Source organism: Chaetodon auriga, chromosome 8 (genome assembly GCF_051107435.1).
Source record: "Chaetodon auriga isolate fChaAug3 chromosome 8, fChaAug3.hap1, whole genome shotgun sequence".
Taxonomy (NCBI): domain Eukaryota; kingdom Metazoa; phylum Chordata; class Actinopteri; order Chaetodontiformes; family Chaetodontidae; genus Chaetodon; species Chaetodon auriga.
The window spans coordinates 13,015,171-13,031,128 of NC_135081.1; the positions used below are offsets into that span (position 1 = coordinate 13,015,171).

The 15,958-nt window shown below is 42.2% G+C and overlaps 1 protein-coding gene across 4 annotated transcripts in view; it reads left to right on the forward strand.

Moving 5' to 3' along the window:
- Positions 1–15,958, forward strand: part of LOC143324570 (F-actin-uncapping protein LRRC16A-like) — a 66,601-nt gene that overhangs the window by 35,828 nt on the left and 14,815 nt on the right. For all 4 annotated transcript variants that reach the window (XM_076737193.1, XM_076737189.1, XM_076737191.1 and 1 more), the window contains exons 10-21: positions 2,450–2,538; positions 2,916–3,010; positions 3,849–3,935; positions 5,385–5,488; positions 6,077–6,154; positions 6,740–6,816; positions 8,194–8,298; positions 8,700–8,769; positions 10,362–10,443; positions 10,574–10,673; positions 10,874–10,928; positions 15,311–15,483. In XM_076737193.1, the coding sequence (XP_076593308.1) occupies positions 2,450–2,538; positions 2,916–3,010; positions 3,849–3,935; positions 5,385–5,488; positions 6,077–6,154; positions 6,740–6,816; positions 8,194–8,298; positions 8,700–8,769; positions 10,362–10,443; positions 10,574–10,673; positions 10,874–10,928; positions 15,311–15,483 (1,115 nt within the window). The remainder of the gene's footprint in view (positions 1–2,449; positions 2,539–2,915; positions 3,011–3,848; positions 3,936–5,384; positions 5,489–6,076; positions 6,155–6,739; positions 6,817–8,193; positions 8,299–8,699; positions 8,770–10,361; positions 10,444–10,573; positions 10,674–10,873; positions 10,929–15,310; positions 15,484–15,958) is intronic.

Here is a 15,958-nt window from a genome sequence, read left to right on the forward strand (position 1 = left end):
CAAATGGGCACATGTGCAACGTGTGTCCTTTCTGTCCCAGATCAGTGTGTTATTGTGATGGACCCTAAGGCTTTTGTGTTATGGAGGTTTCTTATTCAAATATGATTTATAGTGTGTTACTTGAGTGTCTTTTTGCGCTGCTAGCCATAGCTACCACTTCTTTTGTTTCGGACAGTGCTTATGTTGTGTTTGATGTGCAAAGAGGCAGATTTTCTCTTTGGTTACTGTTCAATCCAGCAGAACTTTTTTTCTCTCCGTGTGCCTGTTTGTACGGTGAAAATGGAAAAGATGGGGGGTGCAAGTGTGCGCTCTGGAGCGTGAGTTTGAATGGTTTTTGATCCCGTGCCAGTGGAAACAATAATAAGTTAGAAAGAAGAATAGGAGGGGAACAGAGAGTGGAAGGGAGAAAGTGATGGCAGCAAAAAGGGCAGCGAGACAGAAAGATAAAGGTCAGTGGAGGGGTCAGTAAACAGAGTGTTAGGGAGATATGCCAGATGGATAAGGAAATGAGTCAAACGTATCAGGAAAGAGAGATCAGAAACTAGTCTTGACTTTCTAGCCATAAGTCAGTTGATGTTCCAGCCAAATCTATTGACATGCAAAAGTTCAACTCAAGGTTAACACTGCCCATCAGCCTGAACTGTTGTATCTGTGCAGCTGTGTACAGATACATTAAGAATATCTAAAAGACATCGTCTGTGGATCCCAAAGCAGGAAGAAAAAGAAAACTGCAGTCTAACCAACTCAGTCAAACAGATAAGGAATCTCTCAGAGCAGTGGACTGAATAATATAACACACATGTAAGCACAAGAACTCCCTCTCTCTCACACACACACACACACACACACACACACACAGCCGGCTATCACAGCAGGGGCTTACACTGCTCATCCTCACTTCAATCAGACAGTTTGTCTTGTGGTCTAATCAAGACGCTGAGCTGCTAAATGAGAAAGGAGGAGAAGAACAGGCGAGGACAGCAGCGATAAGAGGACGTGCCTTCTGATCACCTCATGATGGCACAGTATGTGTGTGTGTAAACACGTGTGAGAGTGTGTGATATTTCAGCAGGACGTAGGGTCAGAACAGCACAGCGTGACGAGGCTCTTATTTAATGAATGGTAAATGGTGCAGAGCGCATGCTGACAGTGTCTCTGTGCCGTCCCCAACAGTTTTATTGTGACTCTCCATCATACAGGCTTCTTTGTATGCCCCCTCTCTCTCTGCTTTGGCATTACTGACTCGTCTCTCCCATCTTTTTCTCGATTTCAGCCCTCACTACCCTCATACCTCCCTTTTCTGTATTATGTGTCATCCCTCGCTGCCCTCCATCACTCTTATTCCTCTTCTGTAATACTCACAGTTTCACAGAGTGAACACGTGAACAACAGTCCCTTTCTTCAATCTCGCCCTCTCGTTGTCTCTCTTTCTCTCTCGCCATTATCCCTCCTCTCCTTGCCCCCCCTGCCCTCTCTCTCCCCCTCACTGTAGATAACAGTGTGGGACAATGTCTCCAGTGTTTTGGCCACACTGAGGCTGCAGGCTGAGAGAAACAGGAATGTCAATTAACAAGAATAACTCAAAACAATGGGGCAGTAAAAGTTCTGTATTGTGTTGGAAAATGTTTGTGTTATGAGTCAGGGCAGATAATTTGTGTAGGAAAAATTGAATGGCTGTAAACTGCACCAAGGCCAACAAGGATGTGCGTTTGTCTGTGTGTGAATATGACGCAACACACAGTGAACTGGGTCAGTGTACATCATCTAGGTGGGGCATGAACGTCCAACTGTTGAATTTTTAATTTTGCCCGAATATGAGTGCTCTTTCTCCCCCGAATCCGTCTCCTGTGGTGTTGAGACCACAGAGGCGAGCCAACTTTTCTCCCTCTAAAGTGTCTAAAGTCTGCTGTCCCCAGTCTCTCCATGTCACGCATAAATGGCCTTTAAGCCAAAGAGTCAGAATTCACTCATGCTGTTTTCTTTTTCTTTTTTTTTTTTACATTCTGCACTGCAGCTTTAATTAGCATAAATGAACAGAGTGCTTCACCACAATTTGCACAACACTCGCAGGAATCATGTGACCCAAAAGTAAATTTCTGTGTTATTCCTGTGACCTTGGATGGTTCAGCTCAAGCTTTGCTGTTCTAGATAAAAGTGCCCTTTAAGCCTCTGAGCTGGTTCAGTTAATTAGTATATTTTTTATGCTTTTGATGAGCAAATGAGTGAGCTAAGATCTACTTGTTCTGCTGTGAGTGTGAGACTCATAACATTATATCTCTTTGACATCTTTTTCACATCACTATCCACTGTTTTACAGAGCACTAACACAAAACCTCTCATAACTTAAGAGATCTTTTTCTGTCTCGTTTAAATAATATAATACCACCTGCAGAATTATGCACAACAGCAGAGGTTCTTCCTGACGTGTGCTGTCAATGTGTGTGTTCAGTCTGCAGATGTGTGCGAGCAGATCCTTCGGGTGGTGTCTCGCTCTAGTCGCCTGGAAGAGTTGGTTCTGGACAACGCGGGACTCAAAACGTGAGAATAACTGACTATTAAAGGAACACTCAACCAATTTTACATGTCACTGTCAATTACTACTCAGCCTGTGAAAACATGCCTAGCGTGTTTAGTAACAGTCAATAACTCTTTTTCATAGCACACAGTTGTCATATTAGGAAAAGTACAGGTGTCCTAAATAACATTAGCATTAGCTCCCTTCTACTCAAGGGTCCTAGTGGCCATGACTGTGTGACAATAAACCAGCATGCACAGTATCAGGACTTCTATAATGCTCTGCATTTCTGCTGTAGCAAGAAAATGATATTTATGTTGCCAAAGCTTTTTAAAAGGTCGCACACGTGCCGGAAGTCAGCCATACGCACATAATGGATACCCTCTTTGACACCCTACAGTGATTTTGCCCAGAAGCTAGCTGCTGCCCTGGCCCATAACCCCAGCTCAGGACTCACCACCATTAATCTTGCCAACAACCCACTGGAGGACAGAGGTATGATATCTGCTCTAATCTAGTTTAATGTGCTCATCTCTGCTCTGTTATGCCCTCTGCTGTACTCTGGTCTGAACAGCTCTGTTCTAGATCAGGTGTGAAAGTGAACTCGCCTACCAGTGAAAAATTGAATGCATTAAACATTCAATAGTCATTTAGCAGTCAGATTTCTCTTGTCATCTTGTAAATGTGCAACATTCATTCATTGTACGACCACTACACATACCATAGCCTGCCGCGGGGTTTGAGTGTGATAATATTGACAGTTTAGGTTAACTTGTTACAGGACAGTGAACGCAACAAGTTTAATATTTCATCACCTCTATCTACAGTCTCTCAGTGTAACCAGGACACATGAATTAAAGATTCCACCCAATATTAAGGCAGTGGCATGAAGACATACGACAATTTTCCCAAGCTCACCAATCTCAGGCTTATTTGTTCTCATGTAAAATTTATTCTTATTCTTTGCCATATTCTTTGGTGATGTGTGGCTTGATAGACATTTAGTGCTTTTATGCATTTGTATAAAATTATTTTTTTTGTCTGTCTACTCACTGTGATGACAAATTACTTCCTACAGATATGAACACAGATATATCCAGAACTGACATAAGAGTTCAGCCTAATTGTTGTTTCCCTTTGAGAATTGCTTGCATTATTGTCCTCTTTCATTTCAAGCAGAGTTTGGTTTCAGATCTGTAAGATAGAGAGGCTGGATTTTACTATAGCAGAAAGAAGAAGACATACACTGTTGCAGAGAAGCTACATCTGTCAAGTTTTGAATAAAGGTTGCATGCTGGAGAGGAGGAGAATCATTGACACTCTCTTGCTGCAGGTATCTCCTCTCTGGGTGCTCAGTTTGCCAAACTTCGTATGGGGCTCAAGCATTTAAACTTCTCCAGAACCTCACTATCACCCAAAGGTATGTGCTGTCCTCACTTTGCTTTCGTACACAGCTCCTGAAACTAATATGAATATTGCGCTGTGATCAGCTGGCTTTGAGTTTTAATTTACACGATCCACTATGGTGAGATCTTCATCTGATCTACTCTTACCTACCTCTGAGATGCTTATGACACTTAATCATGAACATTTAACTGTGAGTGGGAGAGGGAGGGGCAAGAAAAGGATGTGTGCGTGTGCACAGACAGTCTGTTAACACTGTGCATGTTTTCATTTACATAAATGAAGCTCACCAGACCACTTTCCTTCAGTCAGCAGAGCTGTAACCTCTTGACATGATTGAAAAATGTTTCTGCAGTAATGGCCTTTAATGACATGCTATGAAGGGGCTGATTGTGCCGAGGCTTTAATGCCAAAAACTGCAGGGGATTTGTAATCGTTCTTGTCTTAATTTCTAAATGTGGCTGCTTGAAGGTAAAATTTCTTCTTGGTTCTCACCCAAAGTAAATGCTCCAGCACCAGGCACCGTCTTTTGGGACTCGCTGTAAACATGCTCTGCTCTCAGGCAATCAATAAAGAGCTCTCATATTTCACAGTGTCGGGTTAGTGGGAGGGCTGCGGAGCTTTAACTGAGCCTCGCTCATCTAGCTAAAGGTCCAATCCATAACCCAAACCCCGGAAGCTCTGAGGGAAAGAAGAGGATTGAGGACATGTTTTTCTGCCTTTCCTGTCTTTTTTAACACAGTTTTTATTTGATGTAATAAAAACTTATTCTCTCTCGATGATCTGCAATATTTTGGTGTATTTCCCTCGTTTTCATTTATCACACTCCTCCTCATCTCTTCTTATCTGTCAGATCATTCACTTGACAGTCACGCCTTGATTTCCTGGCAGAGTCAGGACTTTGTAAAAGTGTTAGTTCAGTGTGTCAGTCATGTGGCAGACGTGTCATGGGTCAGTGATTGTATGCACAATATGTCAGTATGACGCACACACTGTGCAGCAGAAATCCATGCGTGCAAAGACATGCAGACACACACATTCTCTGTCTCTCAAATAAGGCTGAATCATTTGAACGATTGTAGCACTTCGTGAGGATATTTAGAGCTTGATGCTCGATAATTCGATTATTTTGATATATTTTCTTACGACATATGAAGAAGAGGAGAATGCTTCACTGACAGAGGCGTAGCGTTACATCTACCTAACCATGAGAAAGCATACTCTTTTCACTTCCCAAGCATTCACTCGACATTCTGATCCTGTTCTTTCCTGTCTTCACCCACTGCTCATTTCCTCTGCTATTTCCTTCAATATGCTGTCAAAACATCAAGTGGAGATTTGAGGGTTGTGATACTGCTGACACCGTGTGTGTGTGTGTGTGTGTGTGTGTGTGTGTGTGTGTGTGTGTGTGTGTGTGTGTGTGTGTGTGTGTGTGTGTGTGTGTATGTGTATGTGTGTGTTTTAGGGGTGAACAGCCTTTGCCAGTCACTGAGTGCCAACCCGTCCATCCCCAGCAGCCTGGTCCATCTGGACCTCTCAGGGAATGTCCTCCGAGGAGACGACATGCAGGTACAAACACACACACACACACACACTGAGTTTCGAGTGCATTTTAGAGCTACTATCAATAACACTTAATTGATTGAACCAGGTCAGTGCTGCAGTTGTGTGAGGGCCTTTTCAGGCCATTATAAATCAGTTAACATGTCTGTCTGTTGGGGAGTATCGACTCGGGACATTTGACATCTGTTCAGAGCGCAGATACATCAGAATCTACTGTAACAGACACAATCACACCCGTCACAGTGATATACTGTAATTGTAGCTGGACGACAGACACAGAATTAACAGGAGTCTCCGCTGGTTGTCTGGCAACAAAGAGGCTCCAGGAAATTACTGTGCCCGGCCAAGAAGTAGTCCTGCACATGACCACAATCACAGTGATATTTTGAGATCAGCATCCAACAACTGATAGGATAGATAAGGTCATAAATGAAATATTGAATGATCGAAGTCAGGAATGATGGAAAATTCCGAATGGAAATGAACTGCTTTTCATCACTGTGGTCAACAACACAGCAGTCTAGTAACATGTCCTCCAGAAGACATCGTCTTCTCCTTTGTAACAGAGTGTGCTTTATTTTGCTTTCCATGTAGCATTTCTACCACTTCCTGGGTCAACCCAACAGCCTGGCAACCCTTGACCTCTCCAACACTGACTGCTCATTGGACCAGGTGAGTCGGGAGGCACGCTGATACGATACCCTGCCTGGAGCTCGTAGCAAAAAAGAGCTAAATTACAAGATAACTGGGTGCAGAGATATATGATAATGGAGAACAGGTTTTTAATAAACAGGCCCTAGAAAATCAGAGCATTACAAATAAACAAAGCAACATGCAATTAGAGTTGTATCTCATTATACTGTAATGTAAGATGAAGTGCTAACAATTAATATTAGTGTTACAGGGAGTGTAATCCAGTTTTATGCACCCGTTCAGTCTATGTTGCTGTTTGCTGCCTGCCAAGTGTTCTGAATACTGTATGTGATGTATTGATGTGGCTCTGAGAGCCAAATACAGCTTATTGATTAGCCTGAGATGTAGCCAGCTGTCAGTCTGTCACTGAAGATATTGATTAGCCCCTAAATCATATTGTGTGTCTCTCACATACAGCCAGATATAAAAACATTTACACACTTGTAGACACACTTTCTTCCTCTCTCTTTCTGTCTGTCACAAAGAATGGCAGCATTTTGTGCTCAGAACTCATTGATTATTTCAGTTATTACATTTTGGTGATATGCTCTGTGTATTTTCAAGGTTTGCTCAGCTCTGCTGCGAGGCTCAGTCCAACACCTCTCTGTTCTTAACGTGTCAAAGAGTGTCTTCCCCCACAGGTAAGAGCCTATCTGATTGTGCTAACTGTTACCTGAGAGTGAAGAAAGGAAACTCATTTATCGCGCTGCAGTAGCTTGTATGAAGAGTGCATTTGCAAGATTTCCCAAATACCAGTGAAAGTACAGAACCTGTTACAATTGAGGACAGACAGCTGCACAATAGAGGATTAACAATGAAAAAAGGCTGATATGATTAAAAAGATAATGTAACATAAGAATAGACAGAAATGCAAGGCTGTAATTATAACTGTGTTATTTAAAGAAGAGATTTTAGAAATGACAGCATCATCATTCATTTCAGTGAAAGTAAATCACTGCAAACGCAAACTTCTTTATTTTCATTTTCAACAAGAAATGTGAATCTTGGTTCCTCAGAGTTAAAGTTTGCTCACAGATATTAAAAAGTTCATCACACAGAAAGATTTATCTACAACAAACAAATGCAGTAGCATATCTTTTTGAAGCTAAAACCAAGCAGCGCCTCAACTTTTTGTTCTGCACTTGTCCATCAGTCTGCACCAAGGCTGAGAAGTTTGATAATCGCAGTCAAATGATGTGCAGAATTATCCACAACTGCCACCTGTGTGTTTTTGTGAAATCAGGGCCTGAATGTAATATGGATATTGAGCTGCATCGCAGACCTGTTGTAATGTGACATAGCTCTGGGATCTCCTGTACATCATCCATCATGTACTTACTGGAAAAAGGGATTCAGCCCACTGAGGCTTCCCTGTGATGTTAATTCCCATCTAACTATAACACTTTCTTCATCAGTTTCTGATGACAGAGGCATCACAGTAGTTTTCTTTGGCCAACAATGTATATTTGTGTGTGACACCTGCTGGTGACAAACTGCCATTGCAGACAAAATGAACTACATGATGAGGCAAGAGTCTGCTTGGGTTTGTGAAGAAGCATGGTTCCAATGTGTATGTGCAGATTTTGTGTGTAACAGATGGGTGGTGGGTGGAGTTTTCTTCCTGTTATTATCTCTCTTTCCAGCATGCCTCTAGGGAGCTGAGGGCGTTGTCAAGGGAGGGGCGGGGGTGGGATGAGTTAGGGTTATACCTGGGACTTTCAGTGAATCTTCTTTGTGAAAATCCCCTCTGAATCCTTTGTTTTGTGGTGCTCAAACAGTTTCTTAGACAGTAGATAAAAACTAAAATGGGTCACAGGCTTTTAGGACATGGCAAGAGCACTAAAAGCTTAATGTTGGCCTCTGATTTCAGGTCAACGAACAGAACTGCATCACTGAGCCTTATGTGGTGTTGGATCAAAAGAGCTTTGAAAAACTGTCTGAAAAGTTGTAGTAAAATGTTGTACTTCGAGTCATCGCTGTATCCGTCTGGCATTATTTTATTTCCTGCTCTCTTGTAGGAAAGGCAAAGAGGTGCCTCCGTCATTCAAGCACTTCTTCAGCAGTGCCATGTCTCTCAGCTCCATCAACGTGTCAGGGACCAAGCTGCCGCCAGAGGCCCTCAAGTGAGAGAAGGATTCATTCACATTTAATGTGTCTGAGGAGCAGCTCCTTCTGTCCCACATTCTCTCTGACTGTACATTTTGTTCCTCGTCTTCTTTTATCACCTGTAGCCCCTTTAAAACCAGTCAGATTAAACTCATCTTGTCAGCCTGTATCACAGTGAGGAGCTGCGTTAGAGGACAAGAGCTGCAGCTTTGGCCCGCTGCACTTTCAAAAGTGATGTTATTATTAGTTTTGGTGTTAAGACGCTGCAGTGGCCAAACATATGAGATCATAAATAGAGACAAATTGAACCAAATGGAGCAAAATGTAATGAACACTTTTAAAAAAATCTTTCATTATTTGAATCTTTATTATTTTTTAAATTCTTGTTTTTTAACCATGTATGATAATGTTGTTTTAGAGCTCTCCTGCTTGGCCTGGCCAGTAATCTCAATCTGAAGGACGTGTCTCTAGACCTCAGCTGTTGTGAGGTAAGACGGGATGCATGCATGTCAAGGTGTGTGCAGGGGAAGCAGGAAACTGGGAACTTTTTTAAAAATTCAAATCAAATCATGTGAATATTTACTAACACACTTGTGAGAACTGTAGAGTTGGAGCCCCTAACATTCTGCAGAGACCTGCATCCCACAACTGTAATTAAATTTAATGCTGATGATAATGCAAGTAGATCTGTTTAGTAGGAAGCACAGTTTGAACACAGTGGTGCAAAATACAGTGTAAGCTATCTTGGGTAATCAAAAGACTACACTCACTGGATTTTAGGGGCGGCACTGGTGTTGTTTTCCTGATTTTATCCATTTATTCTCCATGTTTCTAGTATTGGTAACATTTGTATAAGTGCCCTTGTCAGCTCAGGTTTGGTGAGTGAGGGTTTTAATAGTTTGGAGGTAATACTGTTCCAATGCAATCAGCTTTTTAGGATCCACTCCAAAACCATTTGACAGGCCAGTGACACAGTTAAGAGGCTGTATAATGGAATACTTGGCAGACAGCAGGTGGGGGTGGAGGGGGAGAGCTGTACAGAGGGGTGAGGGTGGGGGTGGGGGTTGGGTTTAGTTTCCATCTCTAATTGTTTCATCTCAACTCTCATGCACAGACGCACACACACACCAGCTTCCTCGCCTTCATCTCCTCCCCTGCTTGAACAGAAAACACAGCTTGCTGCAGATTGAATGGGATTGCTAAAGATAACACATGAATACAAATTACACAGGAAATCCAATTCCACATTCCCATAGAGATCTTCCCAAACTGAAGCTGTGGGGGGAAATGATGCGTTCCATCCTTTTTTGAAGTCTTAATGAACCGTTTGGCGGAGGCAGCCCAAAACTCAGAGTGGGCTGACAGCGTGCAAAATAAGGACTGCGCACATGACCCCTGTCAAGACTGTTTGTGCAAATGTGTGTGTGTTTGAACAGAAGTATGATCATTAAGCATCTGTGTGTTTTGTTGCTGGTAATTGTTGGCGTGGCTCTGACATGCTGTTCTCTCCCCGTAATGCCTCTGTAAGCTTGGCCATTGTGTAAGTACCAGTGTGCTCACTCTTAATAATTAGCATCTCATCCCGCCTCCTTTTTATTTGCACGTCTGTTTTGGAAGATATTGTAAAATTCTGCTGATCCTATTCTTCTCTGGGTCCATTTTTCTCTCAACATAGCACATGAAATGAAAAGATTTAACTAGGAGCAACGTCCCGCTGCAATTGCTGCAATTACTATTTGTCTTGACACGTCTGTCCTGCATGCTTCCATTATTAGTTGTCTGTGCTTAGAAATTGAATGCATGTTTCATTAAGGATTCATACACAGATGTTTTCGTATAAAGCATTAGCTTTGGCGAACCTGAATCTCATATTGTTGAATTTGTGCAAACATTTGCAGGTCTTTGTGGAAGCACTGTGACATTTATGTTTGTCATTTTTTGATAGTGCAAAAAATGAGTCATAGTGCAAGATTCTGCAAAAGCTGCCTCATTCCAGTTGTAGTGCAGTGTTAGAAGCTCTACGTACCTGCTGTATGTGTGTGTGGCTTTGTGTTTAAAACTTGCTCTCCTGTCTTTCCAGTTGCGGTCAGGAGGTTCTCAGATCCTTGAAGGTTGCATTGCCGAGATCCCAAACATCTCCAGCTTGGATATCTCTGATAATGGTGAGGTGGCAGTGTCCATGCATGCTGTGCCATGTATTAACTCAACTTCTTGCCCTCAGCATGCATCTACCAAAGTCAGTTATGATTAGTAAGCTTTACTGTCATTTCTAAGATATTTCTGTACCTCCAGGCCTGGACTCAGACCTGTCCACTCTGCTGGTGTGGTTAGCCAAGAACCGATCCATCAGACACCTCTCTCTGGGCAAGAACTTCAACAACATCAAGTCCAAGTAAGAGTCGAGTACAGTACAAGAGTGGAGAGGTTGCTCTCAGCTGATGTGTACAGGATGAGACAAACAGTGGTTAGGTTTGGGTTTGGTTGTGGCTTCATGTGAATAATGTATTTTTTCTGTACTTCACTGTGCTCTCTCAGCGGATTATCCTGTTCATGATGTATATTTTCTTCCTGTCTTTCTTCTGCCTGATTTAGAAACCTTGCTCCAGTGTTGGACAGCCTGGTCCATATGATTCAAGAGGAGGAGTCAGTGAGTTTTTAATTTCATTCTCAGTCACTGAATCTCCAACAGCTGCTGTGCAACTCACCTCTGACCTCTCCAATGGAGGGTGGTGTGAACATAATGTCCCTTCAGTGATCAATAAAGCCTCACATTCGGCTGAATTCATGTGGTTTATGAGAGCTGTACTCAAATATTCATGCTATTTCACTCATGTTGGATCTGTTGGATCAACACTTTTTCTTAAATTTAATGTGGGCGTTACTTAATTAGTTTTGAAATAGGAGAAGTGAGTGGTGGGAGAATTATTGCACTACAAAGGCAAACCACCAACATACGGCACAAGAAGGAAATGACTCAAGTGTTTAAACGGACAAGGACCATAGGTTTTTATCACCTAACGTATTACTGTGCGCTGATGATCACCATTTCTGCTGAGAACTCAAAAATTACCCAGAGTTGATAGCTTAGCTTCTAAACTCCTTCAAGCCATTGGACTTTCCCTCCCTGTGTGTATCAGTGACTACAGGGGGATGTTTTTAAGATATTACAAGATACCAGTTAAGCTATCATTCTCTTCAATTGCTATGGAAACCTGCTGTGACATCTAGAGATTTTTTCCCATCTGCTCGCTATCTTCCTGTCCTTCAATCTATCTCACTCATTTTATCTCTCTCTCCATCATGGGAGCTGTAACAAATTTTGCCCCAGTGCCTGCCCTTTTTTTGTCTCCCACAGTGGAGGATGTGCTAGATTGATGGTCCTATTGAGCTGTTCTGTGCTCGATAGGCCTCTAGATACATAGTCTGTGTGTGTGTGTGTGTGTGTGTGTGTGTGTGTGTGTGTGTGTGTGTGTGTGTGTGTATGAGAAGACTGTGCGTGTGTATGAGCTGGTTATCTGGCTTTGCAGGTTAGATACAAAGGAGAGAAGGAAAGGAGGAACACGTGTAATGAATGGGTCCTGAAAAAGTGGTTGAAAGAGGTTAAAGGTGGCAGGTCCAAGGATGATCAGTAAGGGTGGATTGTTAGGAATAAAAAGGTGGAAGTAGGTCGGGAAGGTGGCAGAGAATCAGGGTTTTTTTTGCATATATGGGACAGCTGATCCCAGAAAAGGGCTTGTTGTTAAAAGGAGCTGTGATGCACGGATTTGTTTGGACCAGGGATGAAAGTGGACTTTATAACCAGAGCTGACATGCAAACACAGATAGCTGAAGGCCTGTAGAGATAACAAAGCCCTCTCCCAAATACCCTTTTAGGCTCCACCCCTAGATTTGGAGTGCCCTCAACTGGGTAGTGACCTCCACAACGGAGCTACATTAACAAAGTAGACTCTGTCAGAAAATGCACTGACTCCAGTTATTTTTGTTGCTGCAGTCTATGTGAGACAATCAATAGTTAGCCAAATAATAATTTTCACTGGTTTACCACATTAACACACATGCTCACTGCAACTGAAATAAAAAATAAGGCACTTATTAAGGCAAGTAAAGCAGGCAGGCCTTTGGAGCTAATGACCTAAAACACCTGAGTACTTCACCTGCTTGTGCAAGCCATAGAAGTATACATAGAGGCCACGTTGGTACGTCGAAGCTGGCCTAATAATGTATTTAAGTCTATCAAGGCAGGAAGTCTGTCCATTATAAAAATCTTCGTAACTTGCTAAAATTTCAAGCAGTTTGGTTTGTTACAAATGCAAGATGTATTTAGGATAAATGATACTCGTTACGAACAAAACAGCAACAGTTTAAAGGACATCTATGGAGTGACGTTGGATAATCTGTAATAAACAAAGTTATCCAAATAACATATGATATCTAAATCTGCCATGATGCTTGTGAATGTTTGGTTGGGAAATGGTAGAAAGAAGTCATCAACAACCTAAATCTCAGTACAAAGTTAGAGGAGAAGATGCAGAACAGGTGGAGAGTGTGTGAAGAGTCAGAGGAATGATGAAGAACTGTTCAACCCCAATTTCTCCTGCGTAACAATGTTAATCCTTAAGTGTTTGGATAAGAATAATCAGTAAGAGCACCATATTCCCCTCCACCAGGGGATTGTGAACTGTAGTGAAGAGACAGGATGTTATATTGCTGAACACACACTGCAGGACAAATGAGTTTCATCCGAATATTAAACACAGTTCATCATTTTATGGACATGCATTAAACAGATTAATTTGTCTCTGGTTTAAGGTCACTTTTATTTGCGTGTCTGGGGTTACAATTTCTCATTTCTTGGTTTTATTAAACATGGCGCGTACAAATACCCTGAGCAATGATTTCATCATTTTAGTGCTTTACACGGACTGAGAATTGAACTCCTGGAGCTGCTGAAGCTTGTGTGTTTCATGGGATGTGTAATTACTGTCGGCACAACGTACAGATGTTGCCATTGTAGGCTTCCCTCCTTCTACATTCACTGCTACAACTAGATATAATTGGTGCACTGGTTATATGTGCTAATAGGACATGTTTAGATCTTGTTCAGGTGTTAGAAACAGTGCTGGATCCAGTGATCGGGATCTTGTTTCTTCATTGTATCACTGGAGAATGACCATGGCTACAAGTCCATAAACTTGTACCTATTTAAATGTGCATGTTTAATGTCTGCTCCATGGCCCAGACGAGCACACGCAGGCAGTTAATAATTCTCTCTGTATCCGCAGACAAGGCATAAAAAAATAATTTCCCTGCCTTAAGAACCATGCCGGTGTTATTCCTCCACACCCCCATCACTACACTTTCTATAAAATCCACCCTCACATTCTCACTCACCTTCAAAGACATAGCACACAAACCCATGAACTCTAATTTTAACGGTCTAGTGTTTTGCATTCAGCCCCTGCCATGTTTCTACAGTAGCCCAGAGTGGACAAACCAAAAACTGGCTCTAGAGAGCACCTTTCGCATTTTTTGGTGAGGGTTATGGGTGGTGGTGGTGGTGGTGGTGAGGTTGCAGTCTGCAACCTCACCACTAGATGCCACTAAATTTTGCATACCGGTCCTTGATTTCTTTTCCTTCTGTCTCTGACCAGTCAGGCGATGAGCTAATAAAACCACTGAGCTAACAGACTTTACTGGGAGTGTTTCCTGCGCTGCTGTATGCTTTTGCTTACTGCTCGAGGTGTTAATGCATGCGGAGGAGGAATCATATTTGGATTTGGTCCTGTTGGAGATGCTACACAGGAAGCCCGGTTGGCACATGTACCAAACATATGTAGTCTCTTCTCTATTTGCCGTGCGGTTCATGGATTGAATGTAACGGTGATGGAAAGTAGAGCCCTAAAATTAGGAAATATTTTTAGGAGGTTCTCCTAACTCAGGCAGTCACAGTGACTTTTAGCCTCAGCACATGTTTGTGAGGGCGGTTTCCAGGAGTCTCCAGCTGTGGAAATGGCATGCATCATAGAGAAGCTCAACTCTGGTGAACAGACGGACGCTGCTGGATGTTTGTAAACCTTTGCATCACTCTCACATCACAAAGAAATCCACTTGATCCTGTGCTGAATTTTTCATTTGCCCTCTTGGAGTTTTGAATGATAATGCCTTTGACATTTTAGAGAAGTCTTTTGCGAGTCCACTTGATCCTCTGATAAATGTTTGATTGAGGTTTGCCTTTCTGAGTCACCAGCCCCTGCAGGAACGTAGGGTTTTCTCAGTAAAGCTGCATTTGCAGAAGAGAAAGTTGGACAACAGGCCATTTTGAAAAATGAGATTCAGAGCAAAATGTGTCGATAGTTAAAGCTGTAGGCAGTAAATGGATCTTGACAGTTTTTGAATGTGGAAAAATGATGCTTTTTGTTGTTTTCTTTGAATTTGAAAAGCGTCAGAGACTTTTGTTATGGTGTCAAAGTTGCTGGGAGCTCTGACAGTCATGTCCGCCTGCATGCTTGCACTTTCTCTAAGGAAGTGCCAAAGATCACAGGGTGGGCGAGGGAAACAAACAGAGTCAGCATTAAGCCACAGAAAGAGAAGACGCAGGGAAACCAAACATCCATGGACAAGTAAATAAATTCAAGGACTCATGGAGGAGAAAACAAGCTGGCACTGCCTAAAAGAATATTAATGCTCTCAGTGACATAAATTACAATAGCTTTTGTTGGAGTTGGCAGTGATATACAGCAAGGGCAAGGAAAGCTCATTTTAAATGCTTGCTGTTGACGCCAAAGCTGAATTAAAACAGAGAAATGGAGGGCAGCTCATCAATTCTGACTCTACTGAATAGCCTGCAGGTGGCAGATAAAGCAATGACTCTTAGTTTCTATTGCACTGCCAAATACACACCAGATGTAGCAGTCATAATAAGAATGTGTTTTACCCCTTGATGTCATAATATGAACCCTCTCTTAACACCTTTTCTCCTCCTCCCACCCCACATGTGCTCTTCTTTCTCCCTCAAATCATCCCTCCCAGCCCCTCACCTCCCTGTCTCTAGCAGACTCCAGACTGAAGAGTGATCTGACCATCGTACTGAACGCACTCGGCAGCAACTCCTCACTCACCAGGTTAGACATCAGCGGAAACGCCATGGGGGACATGGGGGCCAAGATGCTGGCCAAGGCGCTTCAGATCAACTCCAAACTCAGGTGAGCTCTGCATTTGTTCAGGGGTCAAACGATGGGGAAATAAAAATAACAATGAAGAATGAATAAATCCCGCTAGATCACAAGTTGACCTTCTACGAGCCTCTTCATAAACTTTATTTGTTTGGCACCTTTAGCACACAAAGACAGTTCAAAGAGCTTTACATTTTGGTGAAGAAGTGCACTACAACAATATTTAAAAACACAATGAAATGCAAAGAAAAAGAATTTTAGAATAGAAGTGGAAATTTTTTTTCTTTGCGTCCTTATGTAGCAATTATAAGCGTTACATAAACATTTAATAAAATGTTTGTAACACACTAAACTGTCCTATGAAGACGTATTTTATATTATTACAACTGCATTTTAGTGTTCTGTCCTTACTTACCGTTTAAACACCAGCCCACAGAGTGTTAAAGTTACTGACCATAGTGTTAAGAAATGTTTATATCTACTTAAAACACCCACAGTGTGTTTA